Here is a 22082-nt window from a genome sequence, read left to right as displayed (position 1 = left end):
TGAGAAAGATGAACAGAAATGGTGACTGTAAAATGGGTGAACAGTCATTGGTTTGTGGACAAACCAATAAGCAGGATTATCTGAAACAAAACTGCGTGTGTGTGAATACGTGTGCATGCATGTGCATGGGTGAGGACTCTGCGAGATATTTAGTTTAGGCATTCAAAGTGCTGCCCAAAGAAGTGTTTGTGTTCAATCAAACAACCATTTCTTTAAGATGAAAAGCAAATATTAACACATTTCAAATAAAAAGCAGATTTAGTTATCACGCTACACTAGCATTAAGACGTTGAACTATATATAAGGTTCTGAAATATGTATCACATCGCTTTTAATCAAGAAATTTTGTGTGGCGCAGAGAGCAGGAGCCATTAGCAAGTAAGATAGTAGCCCTTCAGATGCAGAGAATCAGCTAGAAGGCTGCCACCTCTCTTCTTTTTGCCTTCTTTGCATTTTACACATAAGCAAATGACGGCAGCATCATTCAGCTCTAGTATGTTATTATAAACAGCATGCCGGCATTGCGGAAACAAAAGAGGCGTGAAGGGCATGACGATTAATACAGCAACATTTGCCTCTCGTGTGACATATACGCATGGGACATATACTCAATGTAGGAACAGTACAGGTGCTACTGATAATATTAACCATGGCTCCATTATGCTGTATTCTAACAGTGCCAACAGACAGTGGTGGATCTTCTGATTCATGACATAGGCAACCCCCTCTCCTTTCTTTTGTTTGTTTGTTTCTTAGTTTTGTTTTTTTTTAACATTCTAAAAAATGTAACATATGGATGGAGAGGAGTGTACATGGAAAGCATTGAGGTAAGAGAAAATTAAATGGCAAAAGCCATCTGGGGTGCAGTGCTAAAAAACAATAAAGACAATATTGGCAAATTTGCGTATACCATATTTTTGTTTGCAGGGGAAGCTTGCTGATGGCATTGAATGTTCAAGGTCCGGCACGGCACGCATCATTCCAAGATGGTTAGTCCCACTGCTAATCTTGTTGCCACACTGAATAAGGTTAAACAGCCTTAATTATCTTTTTTTTTGTTGTGTTAATCTACTTTGTTATCTGAATCTGTTGTGCTAGTGGTGATATAACATTTTATTTTGATGTAAATGCCAGCAGAGGTGCATTTGTAACTATTTTGCCAATAGTTTGTTGTCACATTCATAGTTCTTTTCACCATGTGGAGTGAGATATTCCCAATAGGCTTAATCACCTATTCCTTATTGCAAGTCATCGTCTTTTTCCCTGCTGCTCATAATTACAGTCTAAATGCTATGACATGAATGCAGCATTACATTGAAGCGATTTTTTTGCTTTTCCTACTGTGACATGTCAAAATGTCTTCCAGGAAAAAGGCTGAAAAGGAGAAAACAATAGGAAACCCTCCTGCTATTCCAACAGGGTACCCATTATTCCAAGATATTTGTCAGTCTTTGAGTCACACCATATAAATAGCCTAAATGATCTATTCTTATTGTGTTTAGGCTACAGTATGTAGTGTGTTCACAATTAAAACCAGATGCAATCAAATGATGTACAGCTTTTTTAAAATGTGCTAAATCAGCTAAATTCAAATCAGTATCAGACTTTATTTTGCTGTTGCAAACAGACCAGCAATGATGGCAGCCATTTTAATACTGGTTCACAGATACTTCTGGGATTCTTTTTGGTAAGCAGCAAATATTAGCTGTCATAATTTCCCTATATCTCTGACTCAGAATGACTAAGAGGCAGACAAGCATGGTTTCTTCCACCTGGCTGCTCCTACTTAAAATCTGAACAAGACGTGCACCGGTGAAGTTTGTCCCAATCTGACAGGTGGTGCTAAGTTATGAGATGTAAATCAAGTACATTCCACACTTAGCCATTCTTGGGTAAAAGTCTAACCAGACTGATTATCATTAACTTAGCATTTACTTTTCTTGGTTTTTTAATATAAATGTAAGAAGATGCTACAACCATCCCAGTATCACCAACCATGTTTTCTTTTTTTTCCCCCACTGGCTTTTTTGCCTTTATTGACAGGACAGGTAAGTGTGGAAGGAAGAGAAGAGGAGATAATATGCACGAAAGGGTCAAGGCCGGAATCCCACCCGCAGCTGCTGCGGTGAGGACACAGCCTCTGTACATGGGGCGCCTGATCTACCAACTGAGCCACCGGGCGCCCCACCAACCATGTTTTCACCACATATACAACTAGCCTGACTGCTAGCTTGACACATGTTAGCTATGTCTGTTTTTAGCTTGTAAATCACTGATAGAAAAGTTACAAAAAGTAACAACTTAAAAAAACAAAACGACTTTTGCTGGTAACTTACTCTGGGAATTTCAAATGTGGCCACTTTTTGTAAGCAAGACAATCTAACTGAGCATGTGCAGAGTGAGTGTAATCACCTTAGCTTGTCTCTGATTGGAGTAATTCAAGGTGTCACAACCGTCCCTGGTCTCCCCAACTTCACAGCCAACATTGGTATGTGGAGCCCATGTGGAGAGCAAATGGGCTGAAAATGGGCCCTACATGGGATTGTCGACAGGGTTCAGTAATGGCCCCATGCGTATTGTTTACATGGGTGGGTTTACCCAAGTTGGCCCCAGATAACAGCCTCATTTTGGGTCCATTAGCAGTTAGCCCTGGCAGAATCCACATGGGGCCAACTCATGTAAACCCACCCATGTGGACATTTGGCATGGTGCCATTATGGAACCCATGGACAAGCCCATATAGGGCCCATTTTCAGCCCATTTAGTACCCACATGGGACCCAAATACAAATGTTTGGTGGGTTAAAGCCGGTTGGTTTTGGAACATTGCTGTAAATACATAAAATACTGTGGTTGACTACTAAAATTAGTTATTTGACAGTTTAGGGGAGAAAAGGGGAATACCTGACTTTAGTGACCCTTGCCAGAAATGTGTTGCATGTTCATGGTAATTATTTGACAAAATTTTACAGTAACTCAATGTTTTTTAGGAATGGCAATGAATTTAGGTAAACTACGATAACATTTTCATTTGCTCAAAATTTAGCTGTATTGGGTTTAATTTCCCATGCTATAATAATACAATACAAAACATTTATGCCACCTGAAAAGGAGCCACCTTCTCCTGCACTCTCTGAGTCAGTCATTATACGCAGTATGAAAACTGAGGCAGTCAGTGCTGTTGTGCCAGGTGTGGGCAATTTTTGTTAGGAAGCAGTTACTGGAGATGCTTTGTCTGGCACAATGCCAAATTGCTCCATTGTGTTTCATTAAATGAAATGCACTTTTATATAATATAGACCTCAGTGTGATATAATTGGTTTATATTTTACAGCCACGGGGCACTGAACCACCCTTATCAGGCATGGAGATTTAACCTCAATTATACACGTTCACCATGCAGTTTGCAGCAGCCAAGAAGACATATCATACTGAGCCTATAACATTGACAGGTAAGTGCACTGGTCTGAGCAGCTATCAAGTTCCCTTAAATTGCTGGTTGCAACCTTTGATTTGTCGTGGGTAATTTGGCCTTCAGCTCTGCTCATCTCTCAATGATACCAAAGGGCGACTCTGGTGTATATTCTACACTTTTTGTCCAAAGACTGATTGAGTTTGCATCTGCTTCCATCTGTTTCCCTCACCTCCAGGTAGGGTTTCCCATTCCATGCATGACATAAATCAAATAATGCCGTCTTGTGTCTCAGGAAAGGATACAGTGTAAGAATCTGACAAAAACACTATTTGCCACTGACATTTCACAGTGTTACAGGGAAGATTTTTAACTTTGTTGCAAAAAGGTTGGAGAAAACCAAACCAAAGACTATGGGGTCATGGTTATTTAGAAGCTGTCAGTGCACTAAATGAACAGTAGGTGTAGGCTGACCCATTTGCTTTGCCCTGTCACACACAAAAACACACATATGCACCATGTCTTCACCGTGTGAGCACAGACGCATCCCATGGACACACTCAAAGGCAGGTAACGCATTTTTACAGACACGAGTGTTTGAGGACACATGCATGCACATGCACGCACGCACACACACGTACGCACGCACGCACGCACACAGACACACACACACACACACACACACACACACAAAGATGCACCATTGTGCTATTATTCTGTCTCCAGTTTGTGCTCTGACCCTCTGGCCCTGCGCCAGTTCATTTGCATATTGTACTAATGAGGTGTTGGCACTGTGAACGAGGCGTGAGGTGCACACAGGGAGCCACACACAGATAAAGGAGGTTGGGGATTAAGATAGATAGATAGATAGATAGATAGATAGATAGATAGATAGATAGATAAGATAGATAGAGTCAATCTTTGCTTTAGAACACTGAGTAAATTCAGTGCCAGTTGTGTTATTCTATTTAAAGGTGTGTTTTCTTTCCTTATTGCTGATCCATCATGCCAGCAAACTGCAGCTGCCACCCAGCTGAAGTTCCTTATAAGAACGACAGAGCAGGACATCGGCCGCCCAGCTCCCCTCTGGCGACTCCGTCGTCCTGAGGGGGACGTCACACCAGCTGCCACCGCACAAGCTTCCATCTGGGCACGGATACATGTCCAGGTGTGTGTGCCCGTCACCTGCCAAAAGAGCTGCATTTCCCAAAGAAAGGCGCTCGTAGGCAAGCTTTCCAAATCCAAAGGCAAACACAGCCGAGTGCAGCCAGGCTCATCCCAAATCCTGAAATGAAGGTGCAGTCCTGGCACTATACGCTTGTGACATGTGAAAAAACACACTCCCAAAAAAAGACAAGTTTGTCTCCCCTTTTCATGTTTTGAAAAGCTATCAGTACACCAGTTCAAGTCTGACTGCAGTGCACCATGGAGACCTTTACACAGATGTACAGGAAAAATCTAAGATCACTAAGATCATGATCAGGGCCACAAAAATTTCAATTTTTAAAGGTTTAATTTGTTAGGGGTAAGGGTACTTTATGGCCCTATAACAACCACAGTGTACTTTATATTGTAATAAGTTTAATTTTTCAAAGTAAAACTGTTATTACCTCCTCAAGGTTGTATGCCTTCACACATCAGTCTCAATTGCAGTTACAGTTTACATCCATATCTGTGTAAACATGGATGTTTCCCTCACATCTTCCCTCAGGCAGCAAAGACGATCCATACAATCAGCACAGTTTCAAAATGAACACCCATGGTTAGTGTCACCAAATCAGTATGTGACCAAATGTCTTCCCTGTTCCTGTGATATATTGTTGAATCATGGCCAGAAAAGTGTTTTTGCCAAACATTAGGATGTCACAATGGAGATGTCCTTTGACCTTTTGGTTATAAAATGTCATCACTTTACCTTTATATCCTATCAGACATTTTTGTGAAATTTGATCACAATTAGCGTACGAATTCCTGCATTTATGAGGTAACAATCACCTTGACCTTTGACCACCAAATTCTAAACATTTCATTGCTGAGTCCATAGTGGGTAATTGTGCCAAATTTGAAAGAAATTCTCTCAAAACGTTAATGACAGACAGTGATCTTGACCTTTGAACAAAATATTCTAATCAGTTCAACTTTGATTTAAAGTGGATGTTTATGCCAAACTGAAGAAATTCCCTCAAGGTGTTCTTGAGATATTGTATTTACAGAGGTCACCTTGACTTTTGACCACCAAAATCTCAGGAGTCACTGGGTCCACTAGAACATTTTTGCCAAATAAAAAAAAAAAAAATTCCTTACAGCGTTTTTGAGGTATTGCATTTACGAGAATGAGACAGGCATACAGATAACCCAAAAGCATAATGCCTTCAGCCACAATTATCACCGGAGCAGAGGCATACAAACTGGCAATTCACAACAAGGTAAGCATGACAACTCTTGAAGCACATTTTGCTTGTTTAGAGCATATTTGAGCTTTTACAACAATATATAAATATTTGAAGATATTACTCTGACTATCATCTGTTAATGTTTTCTTTATTGCAGTAAGGCCAATTTCCTTGTACCAAATACCTCTTTTGAAAGGTGTAGCAAAGGCTATTCTCAATATAAGTCATTCTGGAAAAACAGATTCTTGGCATAGTGACTGATTTTTTACTGGAAAACTGTACTTGCTTAAGGTCATCATAACATCATACCTGAAATGTGCAATATTTGGCATGCATGCAAATTCTAAAATAAACTACATTCTGTACTGCACCTTTTTGTGTGAGTCTAGTTTATCACACCTACAACTTTAAGAAAAGAAACAAAAGCATGCATGTTCACGTGCGTGGCTCCACTTTTACAATCTCAACGCCTAGTTAGCCGGAGTTACTTTTTATCTTTATTTGCGCTGAATGGCTGGCAGCTACGAGATAATCACCTTCCTCTCTGTGCCCTGAAGCTGTGTCAGGCAGGCCTCAAGGCTTCCTAGCCTGAGCTGCAATATGCAGACACATTACACACTTCATCACACACACAAAATTTCCACAAGCACATTCATACATATACAAGACACAGTTACACACACACATATACACGCCCAGTCACCCTCTTCTCTCTTATTCATTTTTAGTGCGTGCCTTCCTTGGCAGCCGATGGAGATGCAAAACTGTGTGTTCAGGAGCAGGGAGGAAACCACGGGGCTGTGTATGAAGGAGGCATTTGGGTGTGTGTGTATGTGTGTGTGTTTGAGGTGATGTGACATTTCTGGGCTGACATGAAGCGGCACTCTGCCCCCTCGCGCCTGGAGGGAGCTCCCGGGGAAAGACACTGATGGAGGTCTGGGGTCTCCAGGGGGGAATTTCATGGTGTGAACAAAAAGCCCTGCGCTGCGGCAGAAACGACCTGTAAAACACAACCTGGAGTCTCCTCGCTGTCTGCTTTTTTTTTTTAATATTGTGGAAGCAGAAGACATGTGTTTGTATGATGTAGAAAGATATAGAAATATAACTATATGCTACATCAGCATGATCCTTGTGTATATTGTTTTTAATTCTTCATGACAAAATATGATAAATTACCCTACAGATGACACATGATAAGCCACTCTTAACTTCTTTCCACCAGGATTTAGAATCAGTCCTCCCCCTAACTGTTTTTCAGCCACAACACCCCAGTCTACAATCAACCAGCAAGCTTTTTTTTCTTTTTTTTCTGAGGCCCAAGCCCAAAAAACTCCTGAACCCAAACTGCAGAGAAAAGCAGATTGTTGGAGCTATTGCAACAGCAACAAACAACATTTCATCACAATTGATGTCATAGCAACTCCTGCATGCAGCATTTAGAACAGATCCCTTAAAGGGATAGTACTGATTTTTTAAAGTGGGGTTGTTTGGGGTGCTTAACCCATAGACAGTGTATTACAAACAGTAGATGTCAGTCAGCACGCCCTCAATTTGGAGAAGCAGGCTGAAGTCCGACATGAAAGCTAAGCAATGTACTAATGTGTATGGGGGCCAGCAAAATAATTTTGGCCACCTAAAAAAGTCTCAGCTAAAAAAAATCACAGTATTTTGTCCCTTAACCCTTCTGTCAGACAGCCTGTTTTGAGGGGGTTTCTTTTTGAGCCTTAATTCCATTAAGAAAAATAGTATTTTTAGCTTGCTAAACATGGGAGCTGCTGGTCAACCGCTGCCTCAGTAAATTATGTAGTTTGCGTTATTGTGTGACTTTGTTGAATCTGGACTAACCCATTTAAAAAACAGTAGCACACAATAACACAGATGGAGGCAGCGGTAGACCAGCAGCTCCTATGTTCAGCAATGTCAAATCATTGTTTTTCAAAATGGAGTCTGGCTTTGAAGAGAGCAATAAAATGCCTTTATTGTCATGTTGGAAGTTACTGTTTGACAATAAGGTACAGCTGTGAAAATAATACTAAACACGTAAACTGATGTTGATCTTTTTTTTAGGTGGGCTTTTTCAGGTGGCTAAAATATGTTTTGTTGTGATCCAAATCCACAGCAGTTCATAGCCTAAATTCCATGTCAGACTCCAGCCTGCTCCTCCAAACTGGGGGGCGTGCCGACTGCCATCTCCTGTATGTAATACACTAACTATGGAGAAGTAACCCATACAACCCCACTTCAAAAAATCTGAACTATCCCTGTAATGATACATGTGGATGATATGAATCCCTGTGGAATAAGGCTGACTGACTGACAATGAGAAAGCAAAGCATCCTCTAACCTAAACCCTTTTTTTGTCGCCATGCTTCACACCCTCACAGAAGGTAATTCATCACTGCTAATTGCCTAACTTAATCTTGGCACTGTGTCCAATGAGCAAGCATGTTTATCAGTGTATGTGTGGGTGTAAGATAGCAGGAGAAAACGTACGGCTGCGTGTAAAAGCGTGACAGTTGAGCAGCTTCTACCTACAGCTGAAAGCAAAACTCCACCCTGCATTTCAAATTAATGTCTTTAATCCCACCAAAACTGTCTAATATCATAGCTGTTGTACCTGTCAGTCTTCTGTTAAATTTCCCTTCAGGTGGTATTTTTCCACTGAAACTGGCTTTTGCAGAGCACACCATGCAAACCAGCAAAAAACACACACTCTACAAAATGTGGAAAAAGAGCCAAGCTATGTGTCTGGATCAATAGTGGACAGTCAAAAAGTAAATGAAAGTGAGCAGGCAGAGTGAGATGACAGACAGAATAATTGAGTGGTGCGAGCGGCAAGGAAGCAGCACCTTCCATACAAACTAATCCAGCAGCTTAAGGCATACAGTAAACAGGCACATAAGTGATTAGCCCCAGTTAAACTATCAATCATCTTTTCGCAGCACACACTCAAACACTGCATTATATAGAGTTATGCAGAGATGTGAGAAAGTAGCAACCGTAGTCACCCTAGGAGGGGATTGGGTTTCATGGATGAGGCAGCTGAAGATATTTCACGCAACATAATGCCAGAGTCGTTGCCCGCCCCCTACACCCCCACGTCTCCTCTACCCTATCCAAAGCACACGCAGACACGAGATACTTCTTTTCAGCCATGACAATTTTTTTTTTTTTTTTCAGTTGGAAAAAAAAAAGAAAGCCTGCAGGCCGTGTTGTTGTGGCCAACCTTGTGGGTGCATGAGAAAAGAAACATGTGGGTATCGCTTACACAAATGGCCTGCATGAATGTGAGAGAGCCAGACAAAATATAGAATCTGAGCCGCTGTGGCAGAGCAGGCCTTTCCTGTGTTTGTGATGTTTCAACATGTGCATTCTGCTGATGGATGAAGGAAACATCCAATATGGCTGACTGGCTGCGAACAGGAATGTGTGGATGTAAATGATATTAACGCTATAAACTGTGCGTGATGTACTCGAAATTTGAGCAATAAACATCGATGAAATTGATTGACTATACTTGTACGTTTCTGCTCTGCAGATGCTTAAATACATTAAGAGCGCACCACTTATTCAAATATTATAGCTGCCTCACAACACATTTAACACCTATTAATAACATCAGTGTTTAGACATTATTGTAATTAGAATAAACAAAAAAGACCATAAACCTACTGACATCTGCTGGATTGCGAAATGTTATTAATTGCACGTACTAACTTGCCAACCTTTTAACTTGGACATCCCAACAGAGATAGACTTAGTTTAGTTCTGCATAATTTTCACAGAAAAAGTATTGACATATGGCCATTGTCATTCCCACGTTGTCAAATACCAAAAAACTTTATAATGCCCCTCGGAGTATGAGAGCAACATAGAGGGAACCCTTTGTTGACTCTATGTGGCGCACAGCTGACATACATTGTAACACGTGGAAAACACTCATGGTTAGGTTTAGGTAATAAAAATTACTTGGTTAGGTTGACAAAAATATTATGTTTTTGGTTAAAATAAGTACATTTATTATGTAACAATATGGTGACGCAATGTAAATATGTCCTGTGACTGACGTCAGTGCAAAACAACCGTGCGTAAATTACATATCGTCATGTTAAAACGTTTTTTTTTCATACAGGACACCAGCTGAGGTGTTCTGGGTAAAAGACTTGTTTTGTTTGACCCAACCGCCCAACACTGACCTTATCGCTCTTTATAATACATCAGTTGCTTTGGACATCAAATATTGCCACAAATGGGTTTAGAGTTGGTTGAAAGCCAGGTACGTCACATAAAGATGCCAAAGGGTGCCTTTGGCGTGGATATCCTGTTGTTTAAAAATACCAAAAAATAAATAAAAAACAAAAATGTTAATAAAATGTTTTCCTGAGTACAGCATTTTCTGTAGCCCAACAGAACAGGAAAGATCAATTCCTCTCCAGAAATGAAGATTAAGGCATAAATAAATTTAAAAGAAAAACATAAATTAAAGCATAACAAGTGACTACAATTACACAATGAGAGGAAAAAGTGCTTATGTCAGAGTGGTGGCTAAATATTGTACACTTGCCTTCAAATCTATGATCCTGGGTCACATCCAAAACTCAACAGTTGATAGCTTTCCAGCTCAAAATTTTAGAAGCCCATTTACACCACTTCAAAGAAAATTCTACCATATGTTATTTTTTTTCTTATACTCATAACTTAATATTTCTGAGATAATATGCCAAAATTATGAGGGGAAAAAGCAAACCATGATTATGAAAAATAAACTGATGTGATGGATTTCCTTCATTGGCAGATATGTGCTTCAATACAAAATAAGTTCTACAGTTTCAAAAGGCTATGAATCATCCTAATTTAATTTTTTTACAGGAATAATTCCAAAGTATCACATTCAGTTATGGTGTCTGAGAGGTAGGGGTTTTTTGTTATTTTTTTTTTTACAGTGGTTAAGATTCTTTGTTAGGGAAATGAAGTGGAACAATCAAACATTATTGCATCACAGTTACTATAATCAACAGTGTGTTTAAACTACCGTGACTGATTGCTAATTGAATCAGAATTAAACAGTAAAAACCATGCATTTTTAAGGAATTTTGAAACAGTTAATTTTGTAGTAAAGATTTTGTAAGACACCAGTAAAAACATAGGTTGACTGGCTGACTACAAGAGCTCATAAGGTTTAAGATTTTCTCTAAGCATGATATGATCTAGCCTGTCACTTTGAAATTCAGACTTTTCTTCAACTATCAATTGCATGAAGAGCTGTCACTGCCATAAGAGGACATGCTTTGAAATGTCTGTCAAAAGTCTGAGGCTGATTAAAGGGAGAGCAGAGAGAATGGGAGAGAATATTGTTGCATCTTTGTCTTTTTCACACACTTTTCTCACCATACCTCAAACCATGTGCCTTAAATGCCTTAAATATTGTCAGATAAGTCAGAAGATAATGCAAAGTTAATTAGACAATGACATATTGGAACTTAACGAACTACAAATACACTATAAAGGGTAAACATAAGGTAAGAGTATGGAAAATAGATAAACCTTTAAGTGTTTCTTACTGTTCTTATATATAAACTTAACATAAACATATTTAACTGTCGACAAGATTCATAGACTTAAAGCAGGGATCTTTCTTCACATCAGCTTTACTCTTGATGTAATGTTAACAGCCTCCCTGATTGATCTTTGATTGATACGTAGCTGCCTTGTCAACTTTTTGTGCGTGTCAAATGATCGACTTGTATCTGCTTTTTTTCTGACCTCCTCTGAAGCTCTTGGAACGAAATAAAAGCAGTTCAAAAGCCGATCTGATATATGAAGATCTATAGCTCTTGCAACTGTCAAACGTTCTCCCACGAGGCTTCAGCGTGTCAGACTCTTCTTGTCATCACCAGGACAAGACAGATCATTTGTCACCATTTCAACATTTAGTACAATGCAAAAAAACTACAAACTTTCTATAAAAGTAAATGAGCTAAAATGTTCAGGTAGAAAATGAAAAACACACAGTATGAGCAACAGTACAGTAGAGGCAAGGCTCAACTTGATTCTCATGCTTTGGGAAAAAGTGTCAGAAAAGAAAAGAAACTGCACTAACTGAGATGAACAGACTAAGTGCACCCCTACGTATTCCTGCTCCAGTGCAGTGTTTGGAAAGTGATTATGTTTAGATGAATAACTGACTTTAGGACAGACAAGCAGGAGAGTAAAACACGTCATACTCACAGCGTAATTCCTTATATATCCCAGCTTTGGTACAAGAGAGAAAGGAGATTGTTTAACTACAGTCATCGTGGGGAAAATGAGTACACAATAACAACTTTGATATCTTGCGTCTGATGCACCACGGTGACCAAGTCATTTTGATCGCCTGAAGGTGTTTTTGTACTGTAGTAAAAATCCATGATTTATTCTCAGCGGTTTCTGGCTGAATGTATTATGCATTTTGTATTCAAGCCAAATCTGAAAAAGTAATGAGAGGGTTTTTAAGCTCTAAACAAGATTTTTTAGTTAAAATGACCTTTTGGTGTCTTGAGTCAGACTTAAGCGTAATAATTGCTGAAGCTGCAACCGATAAAGCTGCTGCTCCCAGACTATCAAAATGTCATGAAAACTTCATTTGGCTGTCAGAAGCAGAATATAGTGCATGTTTATAAAGAGCTTAGCAGATGATGTAACATTTTCTGGCAGCCATATTAGAGTCTCTCTGCACTTGCTCTCATACAGATACAGTCACTGAACTTCTGAACTTTGCTATCCCAACAGAACCGATTAGACATAGTTTATTTTTACTCTTTTTACACACAAATCATGAGCACAGCAAGACAAGTTTTGTGAGCGAATATTTTAGCTCATAAGCCATAGTATCATGTTAGCTAACCGTCAGCCTAGCAAATCTTGTTCACCCCCAGTAAAGATGGGTATTGGTGAAAGTTTGCATTTTTAGTAGCTGTCTGTTAACATTAAGATTTGTTGATCTGCTAGGTCTAACCCTGTTGCCGGACAACAATATTGGCATTGCACAGTTTGGCAAACCACAAATATGTTACATTTACATGTTTCACATGAATTATATCAGTGTTTCTTAAATGACGCAGTATAAAAGCTGACTTTGTCATCAAGGTGTGGAGGTGATGTTAGATGGTATGTCACCTAGGTGAGATGCCTGGCAAGCTAATGTGTAATGTGGTTTGCAGAAATGTACAATGCAAAAAAAAATTCTGGCGACTGGCTTGTTAGGTCAGTTGGCCAGAAATAACAAAAACAGCTTTTTTTCTCCCTGAGATGAACTAATATGACTTTACACAATTTACTGTGTAACTTAAATTTTGAAATAATGTAATGTGTGTTGTTGTGTTTTTAACTTAGTATTGTGACATTTTGGTAATATGAAAGCAAGTAGGACAATTGTTTTCTCCACAAAAAGACTACAGTAAATGATGAAGGTGTGACTATAAGAAATGGTGAAAAAGTGAAAAGGAGTGCTGTCGGGATCATATAATGCAATATATACCAAGTGTTAAGTTCTCATATACAGTACAGTCATGAGGACAAATTAACCAAACTGTTATAATTGGATTAACTCAGACCCAAGTTCTCATGGCTACCTAACTTAAAACTGACTTTAGAAATTCTGCGCCATTTTGGGAAATACGCTTATTCATTAAGAAATAGCTAAAGTGACTTTGAGAAAAAAAATAAATCATTGACGTCACTGTTCCTTTTGTGGTAAATTACATACAAAGTGTTGATAGTGAGCTTTAAAGGTTTAAGAAGCTGGATTTTTGAACTTTGAAGTGTGCTAGGCTAGCCATTTCCCACTACCAGTTTTTATGCTAAGCTATGCTAATGGCCTCCGACCTGTAGCTCCCTACTTAAGACATAGACATAAGAATAGTATCAATGTTTTATGTAATTCTTGAGAGTAAAGTAGAGTAAAGCAAATCAGTGAATTTCCCAAACTGTCCAACTATTTCTTTAAATGTTAAAATCTGTTTTGCTGATGAACAGGATGAGAACATCACCCTGTCCAATTCATGCTACCCTCGAAGATTGTTCACCATATGATAATAATACAATTCACTCTTACAGGTATATATATCACAATATACGCATTTATTTCATGCCGTTTATGTGATTTTGGAACCATGCTGTTGATCTTATATTACCCTCTAGGACTCACAAATGATGATCACATGTATTTGCCAACAGATTTGTGACATTGTATCTGCAAAGCCTCTGAAGGACATGATATTTAAACGTCCAGCGGATGAGAAGGAAGGAATTTTACCTTGTTCCTCTTAAAATAGGCTCTGCGGCAGGCAGCGAAGCACTTCTCACTGCAGAAGCTCTTCAGCTCACTCCCCATGCTCAGAGAATAGCGTTTAACGCCGACCTTCTGACACCAGGCGCACATGATCTGCACATTGGATGCATCTTCATCTAGAAAGAAAAAAACAACAGTGGCAGTGGATTGAGCTCATTGTATTATTTAGTGATGACAAACTTCTAGTCTTTCCTAAATTATCTTTAAAAAATAAAAAATACAGATGTACCATTACCCTGAACATTGAGGCGCCACAAAGGATCATTCTAAAACTTCTTCAACTTTGCCCTTTGCGAGTTCTTACAGAAAAGCCTTTTTGCTTTATTATAGCTTTCACATAATCACTAGAATGACTAGAGCTGTTATTTAACACGTAAAATGTCTTCCATTAAAGCAAATATTGACCTTGTGGTACAAGACTTAAACTTTGATCAGAGTAGTCTGATTCTGATCACAAAATATGCTTAAGCAAGAGTGACATTGATTATTTTTTAAGTGTAAGTCCAAGCATACAACAACTAGATGTATTTAACACAGGGACCAAAAAACATTTACTCCACTGACTCAGTCCAGCTGGCAAAAACCGCTCAAGATTCAAGCCACAAAACCACTGCAGGATTTATAATGAAGGCCTGCCATGTGTAAATGTAGGACCGGATGAGCCGGGGACATGGGAAGATGCCTATTTGTGGCTGTGCTCCGTGGCTATTAGAGAACCTGAGGTGGACACAAGGATGTGCTTTGATGATGCTGGAGACGATGGGCGTTCACACAGGAGACTGAGACGGAGGGTTGGATCTCTGTGCTGATATGCATGCTGCTGTGTGTGTGTGTGTGTGTGTGTGTGTGTGTGTGTGTGTGTGTGTGTTTATTACATCAGCGTCACAGAAAATATTTAAATTATTATCATTGTGTTGTAAATGTCAGAGGGGTGAAGTTTGTTCACTATTCAACCTCCTGACCCCTCAGATCTGGGGACCACTCAATGCTCTCTATTCCACACACCCAGTTAAAAAACAACCGAGCGATCGAGCTTTTTCAGTTGTTGGCACTAGATTGTGGAATACTTTGCCACAAAGAGTTAGACCTTCCCTCCTCCACTGACACCTTTAAACCCTGTCTTATGACCAATCTTTTTAGTTAAGCCTTTTAATAATCTGCACGATGACATGTCTCACCAAAACCACACTGGTTTTTATTTGCTTCTATTTCACTCTGTTGTTTTTGCTGTTTTGTGCCACAATTTATTAAGATATTGTTTGCTTTTTTTTCTTATATATTATCTTATTTATGACTGTTTTTATTTGCCCATTACTTTCCTCTGTTGTATTAAATCTCTTGTTAAAGCACTTTGGACAATGTTTGTTGTTTTCAAACGTGCTCTATAAATGAACTTTACTTGTTTCACAGAACAATACATCTGAGTTAAAAACAAGTAAATCCGAAAAGATGTTTGTGAGACAATTTGGAGCAATTTTTCCTGACTGACAAGTTACAAAACTCTGATCTGAGCTGATCTGAAGAAAAACCCACCATCCATCTACCATACACTCTACTACACACAACAGTCTTTATTTCTTTTCTTTGCTTAGTCCCAAATTACTTATGATGAGGGCACATGGAGGGCAAAACGAGAATGAAAAAAATCCAGAGGAAAAAGAACCAGAAATAACAATAACAAACAAATACTGCATGTCATATAGACAAAGTTGGACATAAATTGATTTCACATCAAATAGACATTGCATTCTTAAGGTCATAAAGACCTTTTCTAACTTGATAACATGTTTTTTTTGTTATTCCTTTTGTACTGTTTGTTAATGCAGTAGCTGAAAGGAAATAAACAGGGGTCAAAGCCCTAGAAACAGAGTAGCTATGAAAAGGTCTATAAGGTCAGGGTTATGGAATGATAAAACAAACTGCATAGTGATTGTAGACAGTTATTGTATTGGGTGGTCTGGTACAGACCAAGTACAAAAAGTGAGTAAATAATACATACGCACAGTAAGAAGTTAAATAGATTAAATCATTAATTTATGTGACAAAAAATAAAACATTTCATCAATCATTAAAAGTTGGTGAGCCGTTTTTACATTTTTTTTATCAGGTGACATCAGGCTGATCTGGGGTCAGAGGTCAGCTGATCTGGGGAGAAGTAATTATATACAGTACATCATGTTGTTGCAAGGCTATCAAAAAACAGTGTAAATGAGGAGAAGATAACACCTTGCATCATTGAGCTTGTCAGCCGCCTGGTTTCGAATTATGTGAAAATATAGGCGTGGTTTCCAATTGTCAAACATTTTGACTTGAAAAAGATCCGACTAGAATCGAAAAGTTCGTGGCATGGAGAGTACATGTGCAGACACACTTTCCGTCACTGACACAGTTAGAAAACAGATTACACTACCTCCAAAATGACCATGTGTAAACCAGTTACTCGCCACGTGTTCCCTTGGTTTTGTTAGGAAAATTTTTCTCACATGCCTCCACTATGAACAAAGAATACATAAAAAGCAAACATTCCTCATGTATTGAAGTAATAGGGTACCACATTTAACAACAGTAAAACTATATCAAAACACCCATTTACAAACTCTCACAAAATTTGTGCAATATAATCCAAGTTTCATTTCTCAATTGGTATGCTCAGTTCTTGCCAAACACATGCATTTACACAATTTTTGATTGAAAACAAGTGAGTTAAAATAATCTCTCAGCAATAGTGTCCCTGTACACACATGCGTTTGAAGACTGCTCAAGAGGAGCTCATACTCTGGGCACTTTATTTGTGGGCAGGACGTTCTTTATGTGGTAATGTTTTTCAGGAAAATGCATGTGTTTGGAAAGCACTGAACATACCACTATAGAAATGATTGATCACTTGGATTATACTGCACAAGTTGTGTGAGAGTTTGAAAACAATGTTTGATATAGTTTTGCTGTCATTAAATGTGGACCCCATTTACTTTAATTCTTGAGGAGTGATCTCCTTTTTTGGATTTTCCAATCACGGTCGAAGCATGCAAGAAAGTTTTCTTCATAAACTCAAGGTAATGTGATGAGTAAATGATATTAGCCATTTTGAAGGTGAAGCATTCTTTTAAGTTCTCCTACAAAGACAAAGACAAGGCTTTCAAATTGTGTATTTGAAGGTCAAAAAGAATACACCCAGGACATCAACACATCTCTCCTTTAAATGAAATTCATTTTGTCCTCAAAACATTTTTTGAAAACAACAAATAATGTAATCTGCTGAAAAAACTTCAAAACCAGCTCCTTGTTTTAACCTTTGAATTAAAGTTATGGAGCTGTGGTCAGTGTGGGCAACAAATTATTTTAACAGACCCTCAGCGACAGCGAAATGCCTCTTCTGTGGTAAACTGTGACTGCCGGTGATGAGCTGCGGGCTTTTAGTGCCGCCGCTTTTGCAATGAGAGAGATCCTCTGAGATTCCCTCCAGTATCTCCCAATTATCACATTATGACTACGCGGGTGTGAGGGCGAATAGACGCAGGCCCATTAGTCTTTCACCCCCGCTCACCTCCTTATCGCACGCCGGCCAGGCTTTTCACCTCTTGTTGAGCTTAATGGATCGACGGGGCCATCAGATTTTAAGTAAAGACTAACTCACAATTAAGGGAATAACTCCCAGAGGCCCTAAAGATAGCACAGAGGACCTAACATGCATATTTTATGTCTTTCCTCTCCTCTTTGCTCATAGACTCTCTGCCTTTTTGTGTCTATCTGGATTGCTGCCCAATGCAGCGATAACAGAAAAACAAGACATTCTGGGCCGACTGGGTGGGTGGATCAGGGATTGTACATTGCTTGGAATAATGTCAGCGTAATGAACAAGATCGAAGGCCAACATAAAAATCACATCTCTCACAAAATCTCAACATTTTCATACAAAGAGACATCTTGAGTTGTTTTCCCCACATCCTGGCACCTCGTAACAAGCCCATCTCAAAACACTCACATCTGCACGAGGGGGGAAAAAACCTGCCAGTAATTATGCAGCCTCCATACTAAATGCCACCATCATCCGCCGTACCTGCACCTCAAAAGGTCCTTTGTCGGATTTTGCGGGGCACATGAATAATTCAGCATATGTGTGAGGCAGGAGGGAGGGGGGCGAGTTGAAGGGGGTGTCGGCCGGGTGGTGGGTTGGTGCTGGGCTTTAACTGGGACCACACCATCTGTTTCCCCGCCTAGGCAGGGCCAGCGGGGACTCCTCTTGGGCGATGCCAAGGCGAACGCTCCCTCCGCCGGGGCGTACCAACCTCCTGTGCCACAGCAGACGCAGGGGATAATGAAGCCCTCTGTCTGGCCGAGGAACCCGGACATTTCCTCGGAGAGTTGATAGGGTTATATTGACACTTGGGCAGGTGGAGGAAAACAAGGTGTACAGCAGGTAGCTAGCTCATTAGTCGCCTGATTTGGAGGTTTTCGGCCGTTGCAAAGAGAGAAAGTTTGCACGTTGCATAAATACTCCGTGCAAAGTGCTGAAGAATCAGCAAGTAGCTTTAGCCTTTCAATACAATGTAATCTGCCTGGAGAACCGCTGTGGATGTCAGTTTTTCTAGTTAGGTGTTTTGCCTGTAGAAATGACTGTGTGTGCTTTGAGTTTGGGCATTTGGGCGATTACATCCACAATCCACAGTGGGCTGAAAATGACCTTGATCTTTTTGGAAACTCAAAGTGTAGCCTTGTTCAAAAAACACACATCAAGCAGTTGAAACTTTGTATCAACTCTGGATTTGAGTAGATTTTGTTACAGTTTTTTACTTGCACTCATCATGATTAAGTGTATTCCTGACAAAAAAAAACATTTGTATAAGCTACTTTTCAATTTGTCTCCTGCCTTTCCAAACAGGTGTCAATACTACCTACCTGCAGGGGGCTTGATCAGCGGCGGGGGGATCATGGGGACTATGATGGGCAGGTTGCCATGTTCCTTGGTGCTGGGCATAGAGGTGGACGGCGTGGTGGAGGACTCTGTGACTCCGTTCCTGGAGGTTGGCAAAGACTGGGAGCTGTTGGCTCGATCCGGAGAGCCTTCGCTGCTCTCTGTTGAAGCTGGGATTTTTGGCAACAAGTTTTCTAGACAGGGGGAAATTGAGCAAAATAAAGAGTTACTGAACAACTGATGAGATGCAGTTGCACTCGCTGCAAATCCTGCCATAATGTAAGAGACTAGAGAGCCTAAAATTACTTTTCACCAGACTAAAGGACATTAGATTGATGAAGCATGTCTGTTTTTTTAGCGTAGGTTTGGAAAAAAATATATTTAAAGCCACAAAAACATACGGACTGAATGGGCAACAATTAGGGTTAAAGGAACAACTCCAAAATCAAAATAAATATTTTTCCTCATACCTGCAGAGCTATCTTTCAATCTAGTTTGTTTTATTTGGCAGGTGTAGTTCAGGAGAGAGAAAATAGTCTAGAAAAAAATCTAGACTAATAAGTAGCAATACAAGAGGAAGAGGAAGAAAAAAAATATGTGCTTTTGATTTTGGTGTGTAAGGTCCCTTTAAGAGCTTTTTATGCAACTGCAAAGAACAGTCATGCTCAACATAGGCTACCATAGTACAACATGTTTCACGATCCACTCATGAGCACTTAATATGTTCACTAATTTCATTATCTTTTAGTGTGCAGTGCACACACGTAAATCTCATGGTGGATAATGAAGCAGTTGAGAATGTTGACTGATTAGCCAGGCAAAAAACAGTACGCTATTATACTAAAATATACTACTAAAATGTTGCACTCTTTGTTAGAGTTGCCTACCTTTGAGGACAGAGATGTGCTGTGGCGTCTCCCCAATCTCCAGGTTGTCGGAGTCTCTCAGCTCCACCTTGTCATATCCGTACCAGCCCAGCAGCTCATTCATGGTGTTCTCTGCAAAACTCTGCAATACAAACAGAAGGCATTCATACAGGAATCATTCTGATGAGCTTCGAACTAATATCTAAGTAATAAGTTAAAGGTGAGTAACTTCTGAATTTCTTTATAGACGTGAAACATAAATGTTACCCAAACAATCATCTAAATGAGATTTAAGGTCAGCTGTTATGAAAGCAAATGCAACAATCTGTTTCTTTTTTGCATTTGCTTTTCTTCTCCCAAGTCCTTGACTTTAAGTTTAGCTCCTTAGATTTGTCCACAATACCACAGTTCATCAACTAATTAGGCAGAGATACTCAGATCGTGCACTTCATTTAAAACTGTGCCCCGAGACAATGCAGGGTTTTTCCTCCAGGTCTTCTTCATAAGTACAGGTCAACCCTAATTGGGGTTAACTCTGACTAAGCAGCGCTGCATTCTGAGAATCCAGCTCAACTAATGGCCCCTATCACGACACAATAAAATAGGCGGAGAATGTAATAAAGACTCTGATAAGAGCCCTATCACAGCACGCTTAACAGCATAGAAAACTTATCACAACCCAGTAAAATAGAAAGCAAAGACACAGTGACAGCCGAGATAAGGGCTTGAGTTTATACAGCTCCCTCCTCTTTCTTACAGCTTATCTTATTGGTTGAAAATGTTTTCTCTGCATCCAAAAATGGCACAGTGGTTAAATGGGCCACTGATTCATGGGACCCGAAACCTCGTAACCCAACAACAACATGCTAAAGACTGTACGTATTTTTTAGAATCATGGTTGCTGTTGAGTTATATGATACTGTTGTTTAGTGTGAACAGAGAAATTGTACTTACTAATTTAATGACTGATTTGTTTGTTTTCAGTTGGCCTCAATCCATATCAAAAGCCAACGTAAACAACAATATCTTAAAACCCCTTCACATGCAGTACAATTCTTTCCATTCATTTTTACCTTAAGTAGAGTTAAGTTTGTGCAGAAAAGGTTTGTAAAGACTGACCAATATACACTGGGATATATACTTATTTGATTTCTGGCAGAGAGTCAAATGATCAATAATTTTCTCACTGACTTTTATACATTAGGGCTTCTTTTCTTTGCAACAAGGGGAGTCCCCCCTGCTGGTCAACTGAAATAATGCAAGTTTAAGGCATTCCGCATTGATTTTACTTTTCAGCTCCAGAGAATAACCCCTTGGGCACCAATCATTCCTCAATACCACTTTCATTCAAAGCTACAGCCAGCAGCTGATTATATTAGCTGAGCATAAAGAGTGGAAGTACAGGGAAGCAGCTAGCCTTGGTTTGTCTGAAGGTAAAACTAGAACCTTCAGTGAACCAGTCAAGTTGCAAATCAAATTTTTGTCCATGTCTGCGAAAACATGGATGCTTCACAAAGATCTTCCCTCCGCCGGCACAGAAAATCTATACAATCAGCACAGTTTTAAGGAGGACACCCAAGATAAGTGTCACCAATTCAGTATCTGACCAAATGTCTCTCCAAGTCATAATTAGTGTATGCATTCTTGGGTTAAGGCCAAAAACATGTTTTATGTGATGTCACAGTGACTCTGAGCTTTCAACTTCACCCACAAAATTCTAACAAGTTCATTTTTAAGTCATAGTGGACGTTTGTGCCAAATTTGAGAAAGTTTCCTTAAGGCGTTCTTGAGATATTGCGTTTATGAGAGTGGGATGGACTAACATATATATATGTACAACCTGACAGCATAATGCCTCTGCCCACAGCCATCACCAGTGCAGAGGTCACCATATAATACACTACATCTTGTTTGTTGATTCTGTACAAAGGCAAAGTATTGAAATGATGAGCTGCATTTTTGAAACTGTATGTGCTGTCTGCCCCAGTTTCCAGTCTTGATGCTAAGCCAAGCAAAGCTAATTGGCTGCTAGCTTCATCTTCATATTTGCGCACAAACACAAGATTGGTATCGATGTTCTCACCTGACTCTCTGGCAAGAAAGCAAATAAGCTTACTTCCCAAAATGCTGCATTATTCCTCTTAAGTGTTTGCCAACTTTAAATTGGGTAA

General features: G+C 39.6%; 1 protein-coding gene across 1 annotated transcript in view; it reads right to left on the bottom strand.

Annotated features, from left to right (window-relative positions):
• Positions 1–22082, bottom strand: part of sobpa (sine oculis binding protein homolog (Drosophila) a) — a 51565-nt gene that overhangs the window by 14318 nt on the left and 15165 nt on the right. Inside the window, exons 2-4 of the mRNA XM_042501219.1 lie at positions 19933–20053; positions 19030–19239; positions 14098–14249 (exon numbers count right to left, since the gene is read on the bottom strand). Coding sequence (XP_042357153.1) covers positions 14098–14249; positions 19030–19239; positions 19933–20053 — 483 coding nt within the window. The remainder of the gene's footprint in view (positions 1–14097; positions 14250–19029; positions 19240–19932; positions 20054–22082) is intronic.

The sequence above is a fragment of the Plectropomus leopardus genome, chromosome 14 (genome assembly GCF_008729295.1).
Source record: "Plectropomus leopardus isolate mb chromosome 14, YSFRI_Pleo_2.0, whole genome shotgun sequence".
In the NCBI taxonomy this organism is placed as follows: Eukaryota; Metazoa; Chordata; class Actinopteri; order Perciformes; family Serranidae; genus Plectropomus; species Plectropomus leopardus.
The sequence above is the reverse complement of the archived record's forward strand: the minus strand, read 5'-3'. Positions and strand labels throughout refer to the sequence as shown.